Source organism: Polypterus senegalus, chromosome 12 (genome assembly GCF_016835505.1).
Source record: "Polypterus senegalus isolate Bchr_013 chromosome 12, ASM1683550v1, whole genome shotgun sequence".
NCBI classification, from domain to species: Eukaryota; Metazoa; Chordata; class Cladistia; order Polypteriformes; family Polypteridae; genus Polypterus; species Polypterus senegalus.
The window spans coordinates 101,525,400-101,552,517 of NC_053165.1; the positions used below are offsets into that span (position 1 = coordinate 101,525,400).

General features: G+C 36.0%; 1 protein-coding gene across 3 annotated transcripts in view; it reads right to left on the reverse strand.

Moving 5' to 3' along the window:
* The window catches only part of LOC120541431 (furin-1-like), a 160,114-nt gene that overhangs the window by 16,680 nt on the left and 116,316 nt on the right, over nucleotides 1–27,118 (reverse strand). For all 3 annotated transcript variants that reach the window (XM_039773046.1, XM_039773047.1, XM_039773048.1), the window contains exons 10-12: nucleotides 6,772–6,872; nucleotides 6,392–6,495; nucleotides 3,464–3,581 (exon numbers count right to left, since the gene is read on the reverse strand). In XM_039773046.1, the coding sequence (XP_039628980.1) occupies nucleotides 3,464–3,581; nucleotides 6,392–6,495; nucleotides 6,772–6,872 (323 nt within the window). The remainder of the gene's footprint in view (nucleotides 1–3,463; nucleotides 3,582–6,391; nucleotides 6,496–6,771; nucleotides 6,873–27,118) is intronic.

The window sequence follows — 27,118 nt, forward strand, 5'->3', positions numbered from 1 at the left end:
AAGGAAAAAAGTGGTGCAAAAGGTAAATGAAGTGTATGTGCCGATTAAGTTCCTCCTTCTAATGTTGCTCAGTTCAGCCTAACCTGTACTCTTGATAATGAAAAGCAGTTATTTTATAATTAACAGACAAATAAATTCAAGAAGGGAGATACATAACAGGAACACTGGGGTCCCAAATGATGCATCAAACAATGTGAAAAACTACATCAGCTAAAATAAGCTTCAAAACATAGTATTTTAAATTCTTACAGAGGCAGACACTACAAATATTGAAATTATCACAAGTTAGAGATATACACACACACACATATATATACACACACACACACACATATATATACATACACACACACACACACATATATATACATATATATATATACATATATATATACATACATATATATATACATACATATATATATACATACATATATATACACACATATATACATACATATATATACATATATATACATACATATATATACATACATATATATACATATATACACATATATACATATACACATATATATACATATACACATATATACATATATACATATACATATATACATATACATATATATACATATATACATATATATACACATATACATATACATATATATATATACATATACATATATATACACATATATACACACATATATATACATATATATATATACATACACACACTGCTCAAAAGAATTAAAGGAACACTTTTTAATCAGAGTATAGCATAAGGTCAATGAAACTTATGCGATATTAATCTGGTCAGTTAAGTAGCAGAGGGGGTTGTTAATCAGTTTCAGCTGCTGTGGTGTTAATGAAATTAACAACAGATGCACTAGAGGGGCAACAATGAGATGACCCCCAAAACAGGAATGGTTTAACAGGTGGAGGCCACTGACATTTTTCCCTCCTCATCTTTTCTGACTGTTTCTTCACTAGTTTTGCATTTGGCTACAGTCAGTGTCACTACTGGTAGCATGAGGCGATACCTGGACCCTACAGAGGTTGCACAGGTAGTCCAACTTCTCCAGGATGGTACATCAATACGTGTCATTGCCAGAAGGTTTGCTGTGTCTCCCTGCACAGTCTCAAGGGCATGGAGGAGATTCTAGGAGACAAGCATTTACTCTAGGAGAGCTGGAGAGGGTCATAGAAGGTCCATAACCCATCAGCAGGACCAGTATCTGCTCCTTTGGGCAAGGAGGAACAGGATGAGCACTGCCAGAGCCCTACAAAATGACCTCCAGCAGGCCACTGGTGTGAATGTCTCTGTCCAAACAACCAGAAAGACTTCATGAGGGTGACCCAAGGGCCCCATGTCCTCTAATGGGCCCTGAGCTCACTGCCCAGCAGCATGCAGCTCGATTGGCATTCGCCATAGAATACCAGAATTGGCATACACACCACTGGTTCCCTGTGCTTTTTATAGATGAGAGCAGGTTCACCCTGAGCACGTGACAGAAGTGAAAGGGTCTGGAGAAGCCATGGAGAACATTATGCTGCATTCAGCATGAGCAGTTTGGTGGTGGGTTAATGATTGTCTGGGGAGGCATATCCATGGAGGGTCACACAGACCGCTACAGACTTGACAAAGGCACCTTGGCTGCCATTAGGTATCAGGATGAAATCCTTGGACCCATTGTCAGACCCTATGCTGGTACAGTGGCTCCTGGTGCACGACAATCCCTGGCCTCATGTGGTGAGAGTATGCAGGCAGTTCCTGGAGGATGAAGGAATTAATACCATTGACTGGCCACCACACTTTCCTGACCTAAATCCAATAGAACACCTCTGGAACATTATGTTGTGGTCCATCCAATGCCACCAGGTTGCACCTCAGACTGTCCAGGAGCTCAGTGATGCCCTGGTCCAGATCTGGGAGGAGATCCCCCACACCACCATCTGTCATCTCATTAGAAGCATGCACCGATGTTGTCAGGCATGTATACAAGAACACAGGGGCCATACAAAGTGCTGCGTACAATTCTTAGTTGCTGCAATTAAATTTTGGCAAAATGGACTAGCCTGCCACAATTTTTTCACTCCGATTTTTGGGGCGTCTTTGAATTCAGGGCTCTGTTTGTTGATCATTTTCATTTCCATCAAACGATGTGGCATCCTTTCGTTCCTAACACATTACCCAGTCTATATCAGTATAGATATCAAGGAGGATTTATTTTTCCCATTGAGATCTGATGTGTTTTGAAAGTGTTCCTTTAATTTTTTTGAGCAGTATATATAGTCTCTACTGACATTTTCCTAGAAATCAGCAGACCTTTCCAACTGTCTGGGGCAGATAAAAAAAAAAAATTACATAAAAACAGAAATAATTCTTATTCCTTGCATCCACACAGTTGTTTCAAATACCATTGCCCAATGTTAGATACTTGGCTAAATAGGTCTACAATCACTGGTCTCTTAAGTCTGAGTCATGTCCGAGATATTGTTTACTTCTTTCACAGAAGTATGTCTTACAGTGTATGTGCAATTGGACCATTGGTTATATCATTAACGATAAGAAATGTGATAAAAACTATATTAAAAAAAAAAAAAAACTATTGATGAGGTGCTAAGCCTGGTAACTACTGCTTCAGACTACACTATTTAAAGAAACAGGCCATCCAACATGATTATATATTTTTTTTCACCCTATGTGGTTTGTAAGGACGTCCAAAAAATGTTTTTTCTTATCTAAGGTTTTTATGTAGAACAGAGTTAATAAAGTGTATGCATTAATGAATGTGGGGAGTGACAACAACAAACCATATAAAATATCAATAAAAAAAATGTGATACTACTCACCTAGCATAATCCATTTCTGGCAATCCAGTTGTATACTCAAACAAATCCAAAATGTATGCATTTTTTTTTTCTAAAACATTGTAAAAACGATTCCACTGGTAAAATGAAAGTAGACCACAACCTGAAAGCTCTTTCATATGGGGGTCACACTTTTGAATTTAAAACTTGTCTTTCCCCGTAGTATACTGGCCATGAGTTCTGTCTTCAATTCAAAAGCATGACTCTGTGTGAAATGGATTCTGGCTTGTGGTCTCTCTTTTATTTTACTGGAGAAACAGATTTAGCAATACTTTAGCAAAAATTTCACACATTTTGAGTGCACGACTGGATGACTTGACACAGATTATGTGACACGAGTAATGTGAGATTTTTTTAATTAACATTTTTATATGGTTTGCTGTCCAGCATTGGTCACCACCCACTTCCATTATGCATAAACTATGTTAGCTTCATTTTGCATGAACACATGAGATTAGAAGTTTTTTCTTAGCAAATCAACAAACCACATTTTGGGTGGAGTATTACTTTAAGCAAACTTGTAAAGACATATATAAGAAACAAAAGAGAATAAAAAAATTAACTTAAAGTACAAAGTATTTTTGCATGCAGGTTTTAAATTTTTTTTTCTTACAAATTTTACCTGGGCTCAGAAAGCAGTACAAGGACACATTTGTGCTGAGGCCCAACACTAGTCCAGTTACGGGCCACTGTTACCATGCGACCAGCGTCCAATAATCCATAGCCATAAGAATGACTGACTGATGAAAAACAAAAACAAGTTAGCTTGGCTTTTGATTTTATCAAAGTCAATACACAACTTGCTTCAGTACAGTTATAAAATTGTTTACAAACAAGCCTCTTTTTGTTCTATGCACATTTAGAAAAAGGACTTTTTTACAACACATCTGCACATCTTAATAAACAGTGCAAATGAACTTTGTCTAAAATTCATATTGTAATCAATTAATTGACTTTAAAATTAAAGTTTTAAAGTCAATAGCATTTATCATAAAGCTCTGTGGTAGCTGGCTAAAATTTTTTTTTTGTTCAATGTTAATTTTTGATGGCAGTGTAACTTTCTACTTAACTCTACTGTACTGCTAACTATTCTTTCATTCTGTCCTGAAATTATTCTCACATTGAAGACATTTCTGAAATACAAATTTGTCGACCATAGCAGATTAAAATATCAATCTTTTTGTCTTTTATTTCTTTACACTTTATTAAAACCACCAAATAATGCTAAACATACATAGGTGTAAATGAGACCAAATTACATGTCATTCTGGTTCTTTATTAGCATACAATTGTAAATTTGCAGTGGGTTAAGAAAACAAAAAGCAGTTCAAATAAAGAAGTGAATTAAGAAGTGGAAGAATAAAAAGTGATCATAGCTTAGAATCTTAATCCAGTTAGCAATCAATAACTACCTATTAATATAATAACTACCACTAATTGGCTACTAATTAGTAAACTGGCTTGAAGCAAATACCTGGAGCCACAGTGTCCCTACACTACCAAGCTTGGAGGAATCCCTGCTCTATAAAGGTTAAGCTCAAATGTAAGAAATATTGAACTCAAATAGGTCATACACAGATGTATTCAGCTCTATGGAAAAAAGCAACACCATCAGCGATTTTAGTTTAAATACCATATATACATTACAGATCAATACAACACAATAGTACATTGTGTTCAAATAGGACATTACTGTATTGAGCACAGAAAGAATAATATTTAATGTGAAGTAATTCCACAAAAACTGAAATATCTAAAAGGATAGCAAATGCTCAACAAAAATGAAGGATTATCATACGGAACCACTCAGCAAGCTCCAATTCTTATCAGATGCTATTCTAAATAGGGCATTTAAAGGACTAGGGGAATTACCGTGATTTGAAGATGGTCCGAAATTAGACAAAGTTTTGTTTCAAAGTCTAAGCAGATACTGTAACATTAACAAAATGTATGTCCAGAACATTATTTAAAAAAATTCTGGTAATACTTATAAACAAGGCCCTCAACTGGGAGGAGATAAAAGTGGTGTGTGTAAATTTAAACTCCAAAGCATTCTTAGATGTGCATAGAGCTTAATACCACCAGTGGATCATTGTTGATTTTTGCTCCTGCTTTTGGATTTCGTTTGTGGATTTTCCATTAGGATTTGTTCGTCATGGATTCTAATTGAGGCAACTCCTTTTCCCCCTTAAGAATATTTTCTGTAATATTGTCTACTATGTTACTAAATATTAATTTACAAGGACAGTTTGATTGGACTTCACAAGCAAGTGGTAGACAGCATTCTCCCTTATGTGGAATTTTTGAGTTATATTTTTGGAATTTATTTGCACATTGATTTTTTTTTAAATTAGTATCCTTTTCTGGTGTCTGCTCCAGGTAAAGCCAGCAGAAAGCAGTAGAGACTGAGCTGGTTTGAAGCAGCATTTTCTGGACTGGCCAAGGAAAGTTCCTGGCCTGTGCTTTATGGTCATTTTTGAGGCGTCTGATCTCATTTTGCCAAGTTTGTGTGTCAAATGTGCAACAAGACAAGCAAATGAATGCTGATTCAGTTCCTGCCTCTGCCTCACTGCATGACTCTGAGAAAGATGTTTAAGCCTGTGTCCCAAGTGCTATTAAAAAAATAGTTTTGAAAGGTAGCCTAAGTTAGTAAATTGCCTTGGAAAAGGACGCCTTCAAATATGCAGCAATGTGAATGACAAAATGTTTGATGACAGAAATGTATCATGTGCCGCTTAAGGCACAGATGATAGGAAGCACATATACTCTTAATACACAAATTCCTAAAAGGTTACAATGCGCTTCTTATTCAACAGATTAAATAATATTTTAGGGAAGTTGAATAATAAAGTCCAAAGGTTATCAGTGCAAATTCTAGACTAATTTTTATCTTTGAAAGCAAATACCATTAAATAAAAATAAATACATACGTTACAATATATAAAACCAACAACAGATTTATTAATCTAGTAGCAGAGTTACTCACCGTCAGTTAATTAGATGTATCAGAATTATTATGTAACAGAATGCTTTTTTGTATATTTGTCTTTTTTTAAAAAAAAAAAAAAAAAGTGGGCTAATATTCATTTACTGGAGCCTCTTTCTCTTGAACATGTCACTTTCCGTTTTCCCTAGAGTAAAACATTTGTACCATTGACCAAGTCCAGCTTTTCCTAGTGACTGACCTTGGCTTTTGTTGGTCATTAGAAAACACAATTTTACTGGAAATGGTATTACTTTGTAGCCAAACAGATAATTAGCTGAATAATGGGAATTGTGGGTATAAATATAATTTTACCCTGTAACACATCCTGTACAAATGATATGTTCAATCAGATTTGAATGTAAAACTTTGATCTGTAATACAAAGTTTTGGGGATTTAGATCAAAAATACACAAATTGAAACAGGCCTAGTTAATGGGAACAGTTTAATTCAGCACTGAATTTCTAATAGTTTCATTACTGCCTTTTAAATTTTAATATGCTAATATTTTGTTTGTAATTTCATTATGCACAACAGTAACATGAAGCAACCTGTAATAGTGATACCTTTGCGTCCAACCCCATTTGTCTTCCAGTCATTGGTATTAAGATGAGCAGGAAGTGAAGTCTGAACAACAATATGCTGCATGTCCCTCCAAGTTAGATTTTTACTGTAGCACAAAAGATAATTTAAATTTAGCAAAAAAGAAATTACATTTACATACATAGCATAGCCAGCAAAAAGTTAAATTAAGGCTGTAAACAGAAAACTGGTCAGCAAAAAAGGCACAGTCTTCCATTGTATCCATTACACATTACAGCAGAAACATTGTCATAAAAACAAAGAAACCGCATGTATGCATTGTACCATCATTAATGTATACTGTAATATTTCCAAGCTGTCACAAGATTTTAAAATGACCTTCAACAATCTTTTTAACACTTACTTTGCTTCTAGGGCAAGGGCAATGATCCCTGCAGCAAGTGGTGCAGAAGCTGAAGTTCCTGTGTGAGAATCCGTACACTTTTGTCTGAGATCTGTTGTAACCTACAACAACAGGTTGTTTGAATCAATGTTACAGTTTAAAAATAAAAATATAATATAAAACTAAATGAAATAAAAAATAAAAATGCATTATCTGTCATGATAAGCAGAGACGTCAATATAGTAAGTCCCTTACATACATGCGAGTTCCGTTCTGAGCATGCATTCGCAAGTCCACTTTGTTCAGAAGTCCAGCAAAGTTAGCCTAGGCACGCAACAAGCACAATGCAATCTCCATCTCTCCTATAGATAAAATGTACATGTACAGCTATTTCTACATATGAAAATATAAAATAACTTTTAAAAAAAATGTTCCCTATTTCTTGTGTATGTTAACAGAAAATTATTTTTTGTTTCCATTGTTTTCTGTCAGTTGATATCACGGTTTACACTTTCAGGAAGCCTACGTATGCAGGCCTAACCTCACTCTCCTCAAGTCCTTTGAAAACATTTCTACTAAGAAAGTGCCTTTAAAAAAATATTTAATTTTTGTTATAGATTTCTAGTGCATTTTAACAACAAACTGAAAGTTACTTTTTATTCCAAAATTTTTCCCACCTGCTTATCTCAATACAGTTGACTCATTTATCACTAACAAACAAGCCTATACGATTATCTTCAAATCCACTTCTGGCCCCCATGCACAAATTGAGCTGTCAGATGGTATCATCACTTGACATCTACTGCCCATCATTTAGTAATGACGCCTGGCAAAAATTTATGGAAAAAGTTTTGAACACCTTCCCAAGAGAAAAAACAAACAAACAAACAAAAAAAAACTAACAACTCCTGGCACCAACTCCAGTTTGAGTGTATCAAAATAAAAGCCCTTGCTAAGGACACGCTACTCCTGATGGGGTGCTCATATCTGAAGATCATACAAGAGAATCGATTAGGACAAGTTGACAAAAACAAGCTGTTCACGATATCTGACCGAAGGTCCCTAATGTGCCTGCACTCCATCACACAACTTGGTTATGTGTGGCATGTTAACGTGGTTCTCTGAGTAAAGAACTTGCCATTAATGAGTTTCCAATTGTGTCCCATGTTCTTGTTGAACACGCTTAATTCTTGACGTTACATTAAAGCACATTAACTCAGCATAAACAGAGATACAGCCAAAAGCACAACCACTTGTAGCGGATGCACACACATGACTGAGAATGTAAAGAACAATAGCGGGGGTTTTGTGCTTTGCCTGGTGCCAGACATGCAAAATTAGCGCTGCTGTGAAATTTGAGGTTAAGTGACAATTTTTAAATTTTCCCTTATTTAAATAACTTTCAATTTATTGGACATGCACATTCGCATCTTTGAAAGTTATTAACTTGAAAATGTGTATGAAGGGGACTTACTGTACCTCATTAAAACAAAAGGACACTTAATATGCAATAAACTAAAAAGATACTACAAATAAGCAATTATGCCTTTAAATAGATCTATTTGCTACAAAAACAAAACAAAGTTGTGCAATGGTACAAGTGGCTACAATAATCTTAACCATACATGGTGGTTACGAAAAGTTCATACTGGCAAAACCACACAGAAAAGCTACCACGAGGAAATGGGATGAAAAAAATGAGGCAGACAAGGCAACCCATAGGAAATGCACCCAGGATCTTTCTAGGGCATGGTTCTGGGCCTGTTTTCTGTCAATCCATAGAAACGCTGCAAGGATTCTCTCCGACATTGTCGGACCTTGCCTAGGGAGGCAAGAGGTATGGTAAGCTGGCTAATACTCATTAGGTAAGCAAGATAACACAGAGTCTCAATAACTATTGAAGTAGCAGCTCTGGTCGAGAACCAGTAACATTCTAGTTTTGGCTTGGTCTTGAAGAGAACTTTTCCTCCCATCTTGGACTTGACTCAGTCTTGCTATTATTTGGACTTGGCCTAGACTTGCATGCAACCCTTTTTAAACTCTTGACTCTGTTTCAACTAGTTGTGGTCTAGGACTTGATAAAGTTTGTCTTGACTACAACACTTGCCTATGCTTAGCAGCCAAGATAAAGCAATCAAATTACTTACTTTGAACCCTCCTACCACCTTCTAAAATGTACCTTTTTAACTGGATCTTCCCTAATGCATATTTACAAAGTCACATTGAGAGATTAAGCACTTTCTATTTTTGTATGTTGCTCTTCACGGAATACAGGCTCAGACTGCTTACACATTTACAACTTGACTCATAACCATAAAGTGCAACTTACAGAGCATTAAAAAAACACATTGTATTGTATGTTTTCAGCAGCAGATTATAGTCAGCGAAACAGCAAAGAACATCATCCACAGAAACATGTACCTTACAGACAGTTACTGATGAATCAATAATATCAATCTAGATAGTGTGTGGAAATGAACTGAACCAACCATTCTAATACTTTATATTCAAAATCAATTGTGTAATATTTTTAAAAGAAATTCTCAAACTATCATGTGCTTTTGACAAATGTTCACAGCAGAAATATAATCAATTAAAACTAAAGAAGTTGTAGTAACAGTACTATGTTTTTCTCTGGAGCCAGACCACATTGGAAAAAATGATTTAAGCAAATCACTCACTTAATACATTACAATTTTTGCACGGTTTATAAATTAATGAGATCAGACATTTCACCTTCTTTATGTAGTGGAGTTAAATGTACATAACTCCTAAAACTAAGAGCTAAGTAAAATGAAACAAGAAATATAAATCTGTTATGTTTTCAACAAGGTGTAAATTGTAAAAGTGAACAGCTTATTTGCGAACAAGTACACACACACATATATATATATATATACATATATACATACATATATACATACATATATACATACATATACATATACATACACATACATATATATACATATACATATATACACATATACATATATACATACATACACATATACATATATACATACATACACATATATATACATATACATATATACATACATACATATATATACACATATATATACATATATATACATATACATATATATACATATACATATATATACATACATATACATATATATATACATACATATACATACATATATACATATACATATATATCTACATATACATATTTACATATATATACACTAGCAAAATACCAAGGCTAGATGGAGAAGTAGTGTGTTAAAGAAGCAATGAAAAGAAAAGGAAACATTTTGAAAATAACGTAACATGATTGTCAATGTTATTGTTTTGTCACTGTTGTGAGTGATGAGTGTTGTTGTCATATATATAAATATAAATATATATATATATAAATATATATATATATATATATATATATATATACATATCTATACATATACACATATATACATACATATATATATCTACATATATACACATACATATACACACACACATAAATACATACACACATACATACACACACATATATACACACAAATACATATCTACATATATACACACACACACACATATATATATAAACATATATATACATATACATACATATCTACATATATACACACACAGCTATTTCAGATCAGTGCAATACGCTGCTTGTTAAAACGGATAACTCCGCTCTTACGTGCAAGTCTGCGTGGATATTATGAACTATCGTATTTGTTCAAGTTCTATTTAAATTTTAAATAGAAGGAATTTTTATTTAGTCGACAGAAATATCTTTGGTAGGAATGGTAAAAACAGACAGGAATATTATTCCTGAATAAATCAACTCAAACCTTAAACAACTTATAATATTTTGCTCTCCATAAAAATATATCCTGTCTAAATTATACAAGTTAGAAATAAAGTAAACATTAAAAGAACAAACATTCAAATTTCTTTACTCTTATGTAATTTTATATTTTATAAAAAATAAACTTAGATTTTAAATATCCCAAAAGATTTTGCTCTCCATAAAAATATATCCTGAAAAATTATACAAATTCAAATATGAACATGCTGCATAACAAAACCTGGAAATATAAATAAAATGTGTTCCTTTCAGCAATAACAAATCAAATCATTCAGTTGTCTTTGCTCATATGTCATTTTAGAGCTGGACGCCTGGCATCTTTTTTTGGCAGCAGGTTCGTTTCTGTTTGGTGTGAGGTTCTGTGTTGTGGAGATTCTCAGGATGGATTGCAGGTGTGCATCAGTAATCAGTGAGGCGACTCCTGTGTGCTGTTTTGTTAGTCTTTGTCACTGAGAAGAGCCTCTCACACAGATATGTGCTACCAAACATGCACAAGGTTCGAGCCGCATGTAGACGGACTTTTTTTGTTCTTCAAGTCACCAAAGCGCCGTGCAAACTCAGCGCAGTGCGCTCAGTTTATCAGCAAAGTGCGTATTTGGGAACACCGTAGTGACGACTTGGTTTAACATTACATGGCAACAGGGAAAGTGAGGCAAGGTGCAAGGGTGCATTTGTGTCTCCCATAAAAGCAGCTTCACTTGAAATCACTTTGTGATTGTGCACAGGTAAAAACGTCCGCTGAAGTGTCAGATTCTTATTTAATTATTCTGCTTTCAGTATCTTCTGCATTGCATTCAGGTTACCATGATGTTTTGTCTCATAGTGCCGTCTTAGATTAAATTCTGTAATTACAGCCACATTAGCTCCACAAATGAGACACACGGGTTCAGTAAACATATACTCAGCCTCCCATCGGTTTTAAAGGCTCTATTTTCAGAATCAACTTTTCTCTTCAGCATCGTGTGAGCTAGCTTCGCAATAACTTGCAGCATCTTAAGGTAGACTTGATTAACGCGTAACTGTTACGGCAAGGCAGCTGAAGCGCTGCATTATGGGATCTGTAGTTTATTGTGTTACCAGCGCTTCATATACCCGGGCTTTAATAACAATAATACAGTATATAAAATGATCTCGCGGGCGGATATAATTACGCGCGGGCGGATGTGGCCCGCCCTTGAGTTTGACACATATGGACTAAATAGAACTTGAAAAATATATTTTTCAAATGTGATCGCCAATTCAGATAGAGTTGACGCGCACTACAGCCTGCATACCTCAACAAGTCATCCTCCCCTTGCCCTTACTTTTTTACCGTTCATCTAATGAATACACTGAGTATGGCTTTACCAAAATAATCACTGATGGCGAATAAAGTATCCATTATTCGAGTATGTAGATCGGGTTATATATATATATATATATATATATATATATATATATATATATATATATATATATATATATATATATATATATATATATATATATATATATATATATATATATATATATATATATATATATATATATATATATATATATATATATATATATATATATACACCAGCGTATCATTGTGGAGAAGTAGTGTGTTAAAAAGGTAGAAAAGAAAAGGGAACATTTTAAAAATAACGTAACATGACTGTCAATATACAGTATTTGTTTTGTGAGTGTTACTGAGTGTTGCTGTCATCAAGGATTTGATTATCATTATTTCTTTCAATCAGGTTCGTATTTGTAGGATGTGTTGTGTTCAAGTTACATTCCGTGTTTGTCAATCGTTGTAAAGATAACAGGTTTCATTCATCGATTCGTTTCTTACTGCATCAATAAACAGCTCGTCTTCTTCTTTATCTGAGACCTGACACACTGCATGCACGGGTTTTTACACTGTCTTCCTTTAGCGGGACATTGACTTTTTCCAACGTGTGCTTTGTTTCCGCAGTAGTTGGATTTATGAATATGCTTGTATGTATGAGACGCTTCATATTTTTTGCTGCCTTTTCAATTGTGTAATTCAGTTTTTGTTCAGCGCTCTTTGGAACTGTTGCTTTTTATCTGTGCACTGCGTCAGTTCACGTGAGCCACTCAGTGTACATGCATCGAAGGTTCCCAGCTGTGCTGGTGCCATCTGGTGCTATGTCCGTGGCTGTATTTAATGTTACCTTAGTCCTGGCACTTAAAACTTTCTCTCGCAGTTTCGCTGAGTTTGTGTCAAACACCAGCCTGACCATCTCATCTTCCTCTCCATAAGCACAGTCCTTAACCCGTGAATATTTAGTGGCAGTTTGCTATTGGATTGCCGCTGACGGACGGCCTTATATGGGCAGGCACTAAATTACAAACGCCAGCGGCAGCCTGTCTATGAACTTAATTTAAAGTGTAGGTTTACACCGTACTTTGTTTCCGAAGTAGCAGAACTCATCAATATGGTTGTATATATGTCACTCGCTCGCTTCTTATTGTTTCGCTGCCTTCTCAATTATATAATGCATGTTTTCTTCAGCGCTTTTTGAGGTCTTCCTGGTTTTCTATGTACTGCGTGATTACGTGGGAGGCGTGATGATGTCACACGAAACTCCATCACGGCGTTGAAGCTCATCTCCATTACAGTAAATGGGGAAAAACTGCTTCCAGTTATGACCATTACGCGTAGAATTTCGATATAAAACCTGTCCAACTTTTGTAAGGAAGCTGTAAGGAATGAACCTGCCAAGTTTCAGCCTTCCACCCACACGGGAAGTTGGAGAATTAGTGATGAGTGAGTGAGGGCTTTGCCTTTTATTAGTATAGATATCTACATATCTATATATATATATATATACACACACATCTCTCTCTCTCTCTGTATCTCTCTCTCTCTCTCTATATCTCTATCTCTATATATATACACACATATCTACATACATATATATATATCTACATACATACACAAATCGGTTTCCAAAAAAGTTGGGACACTAAACAAATTGTGAATAAAAACTGAATGCAATGATGTGGAGATGGCAAATGTCAATATTTTATTTGTAATAGAACGTAGATGACAGATCAAACGTTTAATCCGAGTAAATGTATCATTTTAAAGGAAAAATGTGTTGATTCAAAATTTCACGGTGTCAACAAATCCCAAAAAAGTTGGGACAAGTAGCAATAACAGGCTGGAAAAAGTAAATTTGAGCATAACGAAGAGCTGGAAGACCAACAAACACTAATTAGGTCAATTGGCAACATGATTGGGTATAAAAAGAGCTTCTCAAGAGTGGCTGTGTCTCTCAGAAGCCAAGATGGGTAGATGATCACCAATTCCCACAATGTTACGCAGAAAGATAGTGGAGCAATATCAGAAAGGTGTTACCCAGCGAAAAATTGCAAAGACTTTGCATCTATCATCATCAACTGTGCATAACATCATCCGAAGATTCAGAGAATCTGGAACAATCTCTGTGCGTAAGGGTCAAGGCCGTAAAACCATACTGGATGCCCGTGATCTCCGGGCCCTTAAACGACACTGCACCACAAACAGGAATGCTACTGTAAAGGAAATCACAGAATGGGCTCAGGAATACTTCCAGAAACCATTGTCAGTGAACACAATCCACCGTGCCATCCGCCGTTGCCAGCTGAAACTCTACAGTGCAAAGAAGAAGCCATTTCTAAGCAAGATCCACAAGCTCAGGCGTTGTCACTGGGCCAGGGATCATTTAAAATGGAGTGTGGCAAAATGGAAGACTGTTCTGTGGTCAGGCGAGTCACGATTTGAAGTTCTTTTGGAAATCTGGGACGCCATGTCATCCGGACCAAAGAGGACAAGGACAACCCAAGTTGTTATCAGCGCTCAGTTCAGAAGCCTGCATCTCTGATGGTATGGGGTTGCATGAGTGCGTGTGGCATGGGCAGCTTGCATGTCTGGAAAGGCACCATCAATGCAGAAAAATATATTCAGGTTCTAGAACAACATATGCTCCCATCCAGGCGTCATCTCTTTCGGGGAAGACCCTGCATTTTTCAACAAGATAATGCCAGACCACATTCTGCATCAATCACAACATCATGGCTGCGGAGGAGAAGGATCCGGGTACTGAAATGGCCAGTCTGCAGTCCAGATCTTTCACCTATAGAGAACATTTGGCGCATCATAAAGAGGAAGGTGCGACAAAGAAGGCCCAAGACGATTGAACAGTTAGAGGCCTGTATTAGACAAGAATGGGAGAGCATTCCTATTTCTAAACTTGAGAAACTGGTCTCCTCGGTCCCCAGACGTCTGTTGAGTGTTGTAAGAAGGGGAGATGCCACACAGTGGTGAAAATAGGCCTTGTCCCAACTTTTTTGGGATTTGTTGACACCATGAAATTCTGAATCAACATATTTTTCCCTTAAAATGATACATTTTCTCAGTTTAAACTTTTGTTCCGTGATTTATGTTCTATTCTGAATAAAATATTAGAAGTTGGCACCTCCACATCATTGCATTCAGTTTTTATTCACGATTTGTATAGTGTCCCAACTTTTTTGGAATCCGGTTTGTGTATCTATATCTCCATATATACACACATATATACAGTCATGTGAAAACATTAGGACACCCTTTGAAAGCATGTGGTTTTTTGTAACATTTTTAATAAATGGTTATTTCATCTCCGTTTCAACAATACAGAGAGATTAAAGTAATCCAACTAAACAAAGAAAACTGAAGAAAAGTCTTTTCAAGATCTTCTGTAAATGTCATTCTACAAAAATGCCTATTCTAACTGAGGAAAAGATAGGACACCCTCACATGTATTCCCTCTTAAATTGGCTCAGATCTCACACAGGTATATCACACCAGGTGCACATAATTAGTAGATCGTTACTCTGCATGTTGAATGAGGCTTGCCCTATTTAAACCTCAGACATTTAGTTTGGTGTGCTCCTGACTGTTGAAGTGAGAGTGAGCACCATGGTGAGAACAAAAGAGCTGTCAGAGGACTTCAGAAAAAAGATTGTAGCAGCCTATGAGTCTGGGAAGGGATTTAAAAAGATCTCAAAGATTTTGAAATCAGCCATTCCACTGTCCGGAAGATAGTCTACAAGTGGAGGGCTTTCAAAACAACTGCCAACATGCCCAGGACTGGTCGCCCCAGCAAGTTCACCCCAAGAGCAGACCGCAAGATGCTAAAAGAGGTCTCCAAAAACCCTAAAGTGTCATCTCGAGAACTACAGCAGGCTCTGGCTACTGTTGATGTAGAAGTACATGCCTCTACAATCAGAAAGAGACTGTACAAGTTTAACTTGCATGGGAGGTGTGCAAGGAGGAAACCTTTGCTTTCCAAGAGAAACATCGAGGCCAGACTGACATTTGCCAGAGATAAAGTTGACAAAGACCAGGACTTCTGGAATAATGTTCTTTGGACAGATGAGTCCAAAATTGAATTATTTGGACACAACAGCAGAGGACATGTTTGGCGTAAACCAAACACAGCATTCCAAGAAAAGAACCTCATACCAACTGTGAAGCATGGAGGTGGAAGTGTCATGGTTTGGGGCTGCTTTGCTGCAGCAGGACCTGGTCAGCTCACCATCATAGAATCCACGATGAATTCTACTGTGTATCAGAAGGTGCTTGAAGAACATGTGAGACCATCAGTTAGAAAATTAAAGCTGAAGCGGAACTGGACCATGCAACATGACAATGACCCAAAACATACTAGTAAATCAACCAAAGATTGGCTGAAAAAGAAGAAATGGAGAGTCCTGGAATGGCCAAGTCAAAGTCCAGATTTGAATCCCATTGAGATGCTGTGGGGTGACTTGAAAAGGGCTGTACGTGCAAGAAACCCCTCAAACATCTCACAGCTGAAAAAGTTCTGCATTGAGGAGTGGGGTAAAATTTCCTCAGACCGATGTCGAAGACTGGTAGATGGCTACAAGAACCGTCTCACTGCAGTTATTTCAGCCAAAGGAGGTAACACTCGCTATTAGGGGCAAGGGTGTCCTATCTTTTTCCTCAGTTAGAATAGGCATTTTTGTAGAATGACATTTACAGAAGATCTTGAAAAGACTTTTCTTCAGTTTTCTTTGTTTAGTTGGATTACTTTAATCTCTCTGTATTGTTGAAACGGAGATGAAATAACCATTTATTAAAAATGTTACAAAAAACCACATGCTTTCAAAGGGTGTCCTAATGTTTTCACATGACTGTATATACACACACACACACACACACACACACACACATACACACACACACACACACATACATACACACACACAGTAATCCCTCCTCGATCACGGGGGTTGCGTTCCAGACCCCCCGCGATAGGTGAAAATCCACGAAGTAGAAACCATATGTTTGTATGGTTATTTTTTATATATTTTAAGCCCTTATAAACTCTCCCACACTGTTAACATTATTAGAGCCCTCTAGATATGAAATAACACCCTTTAGTCAAAAGTTTAAACTGTGCTCCATGACAAGACAGAGATGACAGTTGTTCCTCACAATTAAAAGAATGCAAACATATCTTATCTTCAAAAGAGCGCCATCAGGAGCAGAGAATGTCAGAGAGAGCGCTCGCTAAGAAAAGCAAACAAGCAAAAAATCAATATGTGCTTTTAAGTATGCAGAAGCACCGGATAAAGCGGCATTTTGTAGAGGAGCGTCAGTGTCTTCTGTGCAAACAGCCCCTCTGCTCACACCCCCTCCGTCAGGCAGAGAGAGTGAGAAAGATAGAGAGAAGCAAACAAGCACCGTGCGGGAAGCATATCTTATATCATTGAGGAGTTTTAGTTAATATGTAATACATGCTCTGATTGGGTAGCTTCTAAGCCATCCGCCAATAGCTTCCCTTGTATGAAGTCAACTGGGCAAACTGAGGAAGCATGTACCATAAATTAAAAGACCCATTGTCTGCAGAAAGCGAACCAGCGAAAAATCCGTGATATATATTTAGATGTGCTTACATTTAAAATCCGCGATAGAGTGAAGCCGCGAAAGTTGATGTGCGATATAGCGAGGGATTACTATATACATATATATACATACATATATATACACATATATAATTAAGACCATGGCAAGCAAGACGCATAATTGCTAAGGAAGGAAGAGAAGGTAAAGAAAGCGATTGTTAAGGGATGTTAGCTAGCGGGCTGGCGCGGCACATGATGATGTCATCAGGCTGAGTCAGCACCGGCTTGCTTTGGAGTATATTACAGCAGTTCACAACACGGCCAGCTTTGAACTGAGTGCTCGACTACTCTCATTTACTTGAGAAGCAGTGATCACAATTGAAACGAAGAAGGAAATTGTGCGGAAATATGAGAGTGGCGTTCGTGACCGATCTTGCTAATATGTACAGCATGTCGAAATCCACAATCTCAACAATTTTACAAAGAAAAGATTTGCATAAGGAGGCTCCTTCTAAACAATAACCACCTTCCGTTTCATGCTCTCCCTCTTCCCTTCCTGCAGCCCAAAGATGTCAAATTAAATGGTGAGCACAGTATGAAATTGTTGTTTCTGGTAGGCTAGGCACTTTATAACCTTTTGGTTAGTACATTAGAAAAATTATTAGTGTTTTGGTAAATTATGCTCATTATACAACCCTTTTTTATTATGAAAAAGTTAAGTGTTGCTGTGGGAAGTTCGGAGCGCATTATGGATATTTCCATCATTTCTTATGGGAAAAATAGTCTTGACTTACAACCAACTTGAGTTACAACCAGCCCCCGCGAACAAATTGAGTTCGTAAGTCAAGGGTCCACTGTATTTAAATTAACCCAAGTGGAACTAATTACAAGTACAATACTGTATATTGAACAATATAAGCAGGAAACTAAGGGGTCGGAAAGAGAAGGAAAAGATAGCTGAAGTCTAGGCCAGTCCAATTTCATGACATGGCCTACTACAGACTAAGCTGGGAGAGACATACTTAGGAATGGATCAACCAATAAATACCTCACAATGCAGGATCCACTCTGGCCAAAAGTGAATGAGGGAGTTATGCAGCAAGTGAGTCAGGCAATGAAAATTTGCCTCTTTCAAATGACATATCTGAACCGAACATAACCTCTCTATCCCCACTGTCAACAGCATCAACTCCAAGATATGAAAATCCACCTTCAGTTAACAGAGAAGACAGAAAAGCTTGACTTTGTTTCTGAGTTAAAGGTATTTATTATTAAAATAAAGAATAATATAGGATATAAAGGAGGATACTGTGGGGAAACACAGCAGAATACAAAAGCTGAACCCAGATATAATAGATCAGGAGGCATGTTTAAGCAGTAACTTTGATGAAAAGCTAAAGGAAAACCTAGCAAAAACTGAATGAAATATACAGAAAACTGAGGACAAGATCAGAGTACTTTGTGCTCACCTGGAAAAAGTTAAGAAAAGGTTTACAACTCATAAAAAAAGTAGATCAATCAACATTCACCACCAAGAAAAAAAAAGAAAAACTGCTGCAGAATGCAAATGCAAAGTGCTTTGTGATAAATTAGCAGCATTTGATGATGGATATAAAAGGAATATCAGAAACAAAGGACTACCTGAAAATTGTGAAAGTCCAAAGACAACAAACTCCATAGCCAAATTATTTTTCAAAGTAATAGGAAAGGACTTTAAGTTTGAAACCTTAAGAGGCTTATATACGTGGAATCAGATGCCTTAAAGGCTAGATATCCGACTGCAAGATTTGATGAAATATGGGTTACAGAAAATTTGATGTTGATTCTCAAACAGAAAGAGGAGATTATATTTGAAAACAGTCGTATTTGTATTTTGCCAGATTTCTCTTCTTCAAAAGCTGCTACACAAGCTGCATTTTTCAGGATTAAACAGTGCTTGCATATAAATCATGCATGGCCTCTTGTTTCCAGCTAAACTTAAGAGTCAATTTGATCTGTCTATAACATATCTATTTGCAATTTCGTCCATCTATTACATAATATTTGCTGTAACTATACCCTCTAGTTTCTTAATGGTCACTTTTTCAGTTACTATACTGAAATGTATTCTATCAAAAAAAGTGTATTTAGATAACCATTAAGCACCTGAAAGTGACATTAGACTTAATACAAGTATAAAATTGGGGGTTCACACTCCAAAGTTTTAGCTATAAGGTCTGAGGAAGTGTTTCCATCTGTATTATCACAGGAGTAAACCGGATTTACTAAAGGCAGACACTTGGATTCAAAACTTTGGGGTCTGTTTAAATGTAATATACTTACCCATAAAATCTAACACACCAGGGATTTTATCTTTGGATGTATATAAAAAAAACGATGAGATAGATATATATGACTAAAATAATACACAAGATACATATAGATAGATATATATGACTAAAATAACACACACACACACACAAACTGGCTTGTAATTTCCAACAAATTTGTTAATAGGAAAAAATATAATGTATAGATATAACACAGTAACTATTTATATAAATTATTCAATAAATGTACATAACACTTAAGCTAATATATATGTTCAACCAATGTGTATAACAAATGTATTTTTTTTCTCTCTCTCAATGCCAATCTAGTTATTTCAAAAACAAAGTGCAATATCAAAATAAGAGTTACTTTTAGTATTCAATTTCTCTATCCCTGCTTAAGTTACTATACCATGTACACTTATCTAGGAACCCGTATCAAGAAAAAGACTAAACAAAGAAATTATCTTCCAAAATCAGTCCTGTTTGTCCACAGTTCATCTAGTTCATCAAAAAAACTGCCTGTATACACAGAAAGTAAAGTTGTCTTTTAGAATTAGAGTCAAATAAAAAACCTTCACGTAATTTATTTCAGCTAATCATGAATAGACATCCCTTTATACAAAGATTGTTTTTTCATTGCCCTGATTGTTAAAATTTTTTTTCCCCCACAGCATGCAAAACCAGCCTCACTTTTACTCAAGGAAGCAGCATTTACTCCTTTAACTGCTACGTTATTTCCAAGTGCTAGAACTTTTTTTTTTTTAAAACAACATCTCACTCACCAAACATCAGTTTTTAACGTCTGTTTTTTTAGTTTCTTTTAAAGAGCCCTTATCGCAGGTCTAATCGGTTTAAATCCTGCTTATAGTTGGCTTTGCCATGTGTCGTTTATCCTCAATGAGCTCCTTTTTTCTCTTTGTGTATTCGCAACTGTGTAAGGATATTCACAGCTCCTTTGCCTCTCACTCTAGAAACTTCAATGAAGTACATTATCCTTTAATAAAAGGAATGCTAGTTTTCTAGATTCTTATGCATATATACTACTGATTTATATTTATTTTAATTGGAGTTCTGCTGGTTACATGAATATAGGTATATACATATATTATGGAATTCAAGTTGTCCACACATTCAAAAGGCAACTCTACAAAACCCTAAAGCAGAAGGTGGCATGCCATAATCAAACTATCAAATGTAATACTGGGCAGCAAATTTCCAAACTATAAAAGACCTTGAAATTAACACACATGGATGAATTTACACAAGCCCAATCTGCAACGGAAATAAAACCTTGCTGTACTTCTTTATATGTCCTGCTTTCTGCCACAGAAAATACTAATTTTCATCAATATACAAATTGACTAATTTCGATTGGTGGAGCATCCCTAGAAGATTATTTGTTGCTCCTCTCCACCCACAATGATCACCTTTTTCAAACCTCTCAAACCTACACAGTATTTAATCGTTGGAAAATGCCCAAGGATTAAACTCATTTAAGAGGACTGTGTATAGATGTTTTTGCATCTTATGAACAATTACACTCCAAAAGGATCTTTCACTTGATATTTCAGTAAACAAGTGGAAGGCACCCATGCATAGAATACACTCTAGTTCTATACACAGAGCATTCAATAATTCAACTGTAAATCTTTAATCGATCACAATTACCTTGTTTAAACAAACATTTTCCAGGGCTAGATCCAGCCTTCAAGCATTAAAATTCAGCCTCACAAAGGCCACATGTTTTGAGTGTGCAACAAATTAACAAAAGTTTAACAGTCACAAGCACTCCTGACCCACTCACAGCTGTGTTTGGTGTAATGCACTTTAAGTCCATCTGGAATTAAGACAAATTGATTGTAACAGCCTATACCTACACTACTAACATGTAGACTTACCTTGCTTTAATGGAAGGATCTAAACAGATCTTTTATAAATCAGGTGGGTAACTGATGTACCATACTATTTGAAATCAAGTTCTTGATTACAAGATCTGTTCAAAACTTTTTTTTTTTTTTTTAAATAAATAGGGCAAGATTTCATTAATATTTGGGGAGACATTTTCCCTCCCCCCAACCCAGCTCTTAGCTCTCCTCTATCAGGTGGAGAACTGAATTCGGTTTTGTTAGGTTTTGTCTTTTTTTGTTTCTGCATTCTTTTCTTAACTGACTTTTTCCCTTTTTCTAGTTTGACTACTTAGTAATTTGTAGTATCAGTTTGACTTGATTGTATTCATTGTAATTTTCTTTTTAAAAAAACAAACACAAAAAAAAACTATTAATAATCGTATTATCTGCCTTCCAGAATGTGACTGGATTTGAATAAGACCTTGAAATTAAATTTATAGATTAAGATTTAGCTTTTATTACTGAAGGAGTACATTTATTTCTGCTTAAATAAGTCAACAAATTTGATCCCTAGACTGCCTAACAAGAGTCATGGCTTTACTCATCTTTTAGACAGATGGAAGTTCAGCAAAAATCAACTCTGTATTCTAAAATTCTTATAATGTGAATGGCCCATCAGCCACAGAAAGTAGAGTTTTGCTGAAAAGATCAAGTGCTAATTCAATATTCCGAAATTTATATATATATATAAATTAAGTTATAATTTATTATTATAATTATATAAGTTTCACAGTAAAGCACCGACCAGGTTCTGAACACATCAACACAGAAGTATTATCACAACTACATGAACATAAACATGAACTTGGTACAGAGTCTCGCTTGATTCACACGAATGTGAATAAAGCTGAGGGGGAGGGTGTGAGCTGGAGGGCTGATTGCACCCCAAATAGAGACAGACACCCCTGGGAAAACCACAAAGCCTGAAACACTGACTACCCTCACATTGCTCCTTATCCTTGCACTATAACGCGTAATACAAGCCTCACGCGGTACTCTGCCGACTTAAAAGCCGTGCGCAGCGCCTGTCAGATTTGGTATTGATTTGTTTTGCTTTCGCTTTCTCTCTCTCTCTCTCAGACTGCCTCTGATCCTGACGCGTATACATTCGAATGAAGAAGAAACTTAAAACCCTTAACTAAAAGACGAAACTGTCATCTTTGTCAAGGAGCAAGTTTGAAGTGACAAATGTTTGTTTGCAGGGTTTGAATAAAAATCCTTCTTATTTCCACGATCGAGTGTCTCTGTGCAAATCTGTGACCCAAGCGTGACAATATATAGATATACTGTGTATATATCTATCTATATCTATATACATATACATATACATATACACACACACACACACATTTCTCCTAACCAATTTTTTTTTTTTTTTTCATTCCAGTACTCCTAATACAAGCTATTGGGCAGTGATCATGGAAAGCAAGAGCAGGCACCCAAGGGAATTTTTCCCTCATATTAGATAAACTTAAATCAAAGTTGAATAGGATCACTTAAGTTGGACATGTATGGGTAAGTAACCAGTTAAGATTACTACAGAATCAGATATAATACTTAACCAGTTTATTAGGTGCTAGGTGATTAGAATTTAATCTCTCAGCTTCCCTGCAAGTGAGCTTCGGAAGGCCTGTTGGCTCCTATAACCACAATGTTATTTAGCACCAAAACAACAACAAAAAAAAAAACTTAAAATTTATTCTGAGAAAATAATATTAATCAAGTAATACATGTACCATGATTGCCACCCCTGCATTTAAAACTTTGTATAACCTCTTTGCTAATAGAACAGCACAGAGTCTTCTCCTATAACCTCTTATAAGGTTGGAGAATATAGAGCAGGGAATTTGAGAGAACTCTTTTATACAGATCATCCAGGGTGCTAGGTCCTGTCTTGTGCATTCCCCTCTTCAGCTCACCTCATAGGTTTTCAATAGGGTTTAGGTCATGAAACAGACAGCCATGGCAGAAGCTTGATTTTGCATTCTTTTAACCACTTTTGTGTCAATTTGAACATAGGTTTTGGATAATTGTCCTGCTGGAACATAGGACAACCAATTTTTCATTTCTTTGCAGAGGCAGCCCATTTAAATTTTAAATTTAAAATCTCCTGGCATTTCATGCAGTCCATGATACTATGTACCCTTAAAAGGTTTCCAGGGCCTTTAGTAGAAAAAAGCCCCATATCACCACTGAACATCCACTATATACTTGACTATGGGGATCAGGTTCTTTTAGTTACAGCCATCCTTCTAATATCAAACTAACCTTTAGTGTTATTACTAAAAAGCTCAGTATTTTTGTTTTGTCTGACCACAGAATATGGTCCCTGTTAAAATTCCAGTTGCAAACTGTAGGTGCTTATGTTTGTGGCTAAATGACAGGCAAAGCTTTTTTTCTGGCATGCCTCGCAAATAACGTATTGGAACAGAGGAGGCATCTGATGGTAGTTTTGGAAACTTGATGATCCCAAACACTACTTTTAGTACATTTCTCCAAAAGTAATTCTTGAAGATATTTTTGCCTCTCTAATCATCCTGCTCACAGTGCGTGGGCGTAAAATTACCTTGAGTCTTCTTCAAAGTAAATTAGTAACAGTTTCATTGAATTTGAGCTCTTTAATTATTGCCCTAACTGTAGATATGAGCATTTTGAGGCAAGTAGCATTTTTTTTTTTTTTTTTTAAAAATAGGTATTCCCTGACTTATAAAGGTCAACATACTCTCTCATCTCTACCATGATGATAAATGAATGCAGGAATTTGGCCTTAAGTGCCACCCCTCATTCATTCTGCTTGAAAGTTTCTACACACACTGATCAACTTAGATATAAATAGAAAAAATGCTTCAGGTTATTCTGTGTTCTTTGAGCTTTAAGTACGGGTTTTGGGGCACTACCCTTGTAAAACTTTTCAAATCAACTTCTACTGGTTTTAAATTCCTCACCTTTGCCACTCGAAGGGGGATTTTTTTTCAGCAAATTGCAGTGAGTCTGAACCTGGCTTTCTCGCATATGATCACCTCACTTACACTATCCCTTTCAAGGTGCTTCTCGGTCATCCACACTAGCAACACTTTTTCCACCTTTTCCAGCACTTCAGGCATCTGCTTGGTTAACATTGTAACTCCTTTTGCAAGTTAGGCTCTGTTGACGCAAACAAAAGAAAATGGAAAAACGGAGAATGGAAAATCATTGGCGCTTACGAATGAGCGTAGGGAAACTGGCCCCAAGTGTTTCTGTTCACCACCAGATCATGTGGTCGTGAACAAATTTTGAAAAACTTTTTAATCGTAACCCTATTTGTACATGTTCGGAAACGTTCATGACCAGAGGTTCTACTGTACTGTAACTTGTAACTGAACAGTACTATTTCTAGGAAGGCTAATAAGTAGTTTGGTTGCAAAATTACTACTAGACAATGTACTAGACACACGGCATCAAGGCATAACACTTTTAAACAAATTTAAACTGATTCTAGGCCGAGACCTAGTACAAAATTTGTGTATGGTGTTCAAAGCCAGTGAATTGTAACCAAGACAAAATTTGTGTATGGTGTTCAAAGCCAGTGAATTGTAACCAAGATCTTGCCTGAAGGGGCCTAAGTTGCCTTGAAAGCTTACATATTGAAATATTTTTAGTTAGCTAATAAAAGATGCAATTTTGCTTGACTTCTCATTACATAAAATTTAAAAATGCAAAATTTTAATTGACCATGTGGTGAACAATATGCTGAATCCATGTGAATAAAGTGATGTAGCCTCCCAACATTTCAGAGATCAAGTCCCTCTCAAGCACTCACTATCTGAGCTGTGTTCACTGTTTCTCATTCATTGTACTTGTACTGCTGATTCTGGCTATTTTTATCTTTTTGGCCGTTTGAGCCTAATTGCCGCTTGAAACATGCAATAAGGTTAAGAGGATTTGAGTGATGATCTATGGTTGACTTTATTTGATCACATAAGACACTGTTACACAACATTTAGCACCACCCTTTAGACTTTACATGCACATGTACTTGCCTCTTATTAGAGAAGAAACCAGAAATTGATGTAAAAGAGTTATATGTGCAGCTTTTGTTTCTATCAAAAGATGGCTCTCAAAAAAAACGATTAAGTGCTCAAAGCAATCTCCCAAAAGTTAAAAAGGAACTGTAAATTGATACCTCTTGACAAGAAGCGAACAGTTTTACAGAACTTTTCTTTTAAAAAGTGGAATGTTGTTTGACTTGATTTAAAGTACAGTGGTGCCTTGTTTAATTCATTTCAGGAGGCACAAACTCCTAAAAATAGGACTATGCAGCAAGCGGACTGTTACAGCCAAGTTTATCCACTTCCACAACATCCCTGCAGACATATTTTGCTTCTGCTTGCAAAATTGGGACTTTGGTCCACCTCTGTATTGTACAATAAAATATTTGTATCTAATAAAACTGTAGTAGTTACCTATGAAAGTGCTTATTTTCTTAAAGTCTTAGTGAATAATTTCTAAATATAAGGTTATCACTGTTATTCAGCTAAAATAAGGAAAAAATAATTGAAATCATAGTTATTAAAAATAGAAATTATGAGGATGTTAGCATCATTATATTGGTTACGTGTCTTTTAGAATTGGCTTTAAACTACTAAGGATGGTATATTAAGCTTTAAATAATCTTGCTCCATCCTATATTTGAGTGAATATCTCCCTTACATCCAAGAGCAGGTCTGCCCATTATTCCAGGAGTCAGACATAAAAAGTGGAGAGGCAGTCTTCTTCTGTTATGCACCAAAAATTTTGAATACTTTATGAATAGAGATATACCCAGCTAACACCGCAGATTATGTTTAACTTCAAATAAGATTGCCCAGTTGGGGCTAGGTGATCTTTCGGCATGTTGGAACCCCTAATGTTGGTTTCTTTTTCTCCAGCTTAACTGTAGTTTAGCTCTTTCCACCCTGGTCCAATGACCTTCTCATCGGCTCATCATTTGGTGGTGGAGGCGGTGGCATTGATAGATCTACAGTATATTCAAGGATGCCATTTCTATTAAATATGTATCTATCTTATGCAGGTATGCAGATTTTATGTACACAATTTATGCATTTTTCATGCCTAATTAATTTTTTTGCATGCAATTAGTTCTTTGGCATCTTGTAAAGCAGTTTGTGCTACTTCTGTATGCTACAGAAGTAAATGATGAGGTTTACTAAATTTCTTGGATTTTATAGCCACTATTCCAGAGGGGTTAGAATGTGAAAATGAGTTGTAGAATATCCAAGGGATGTCACTAATTATTATAATTCACATATTGATGTAAGGAAATTAATCATGATTAAATTTTTTAGTGTAACAGCAGCCCTGTTTTTATATTATACATATTAATGAAACTTTCCCAAACAATTTCTTTGAATAAAGGTACCAAATTTGAAAGA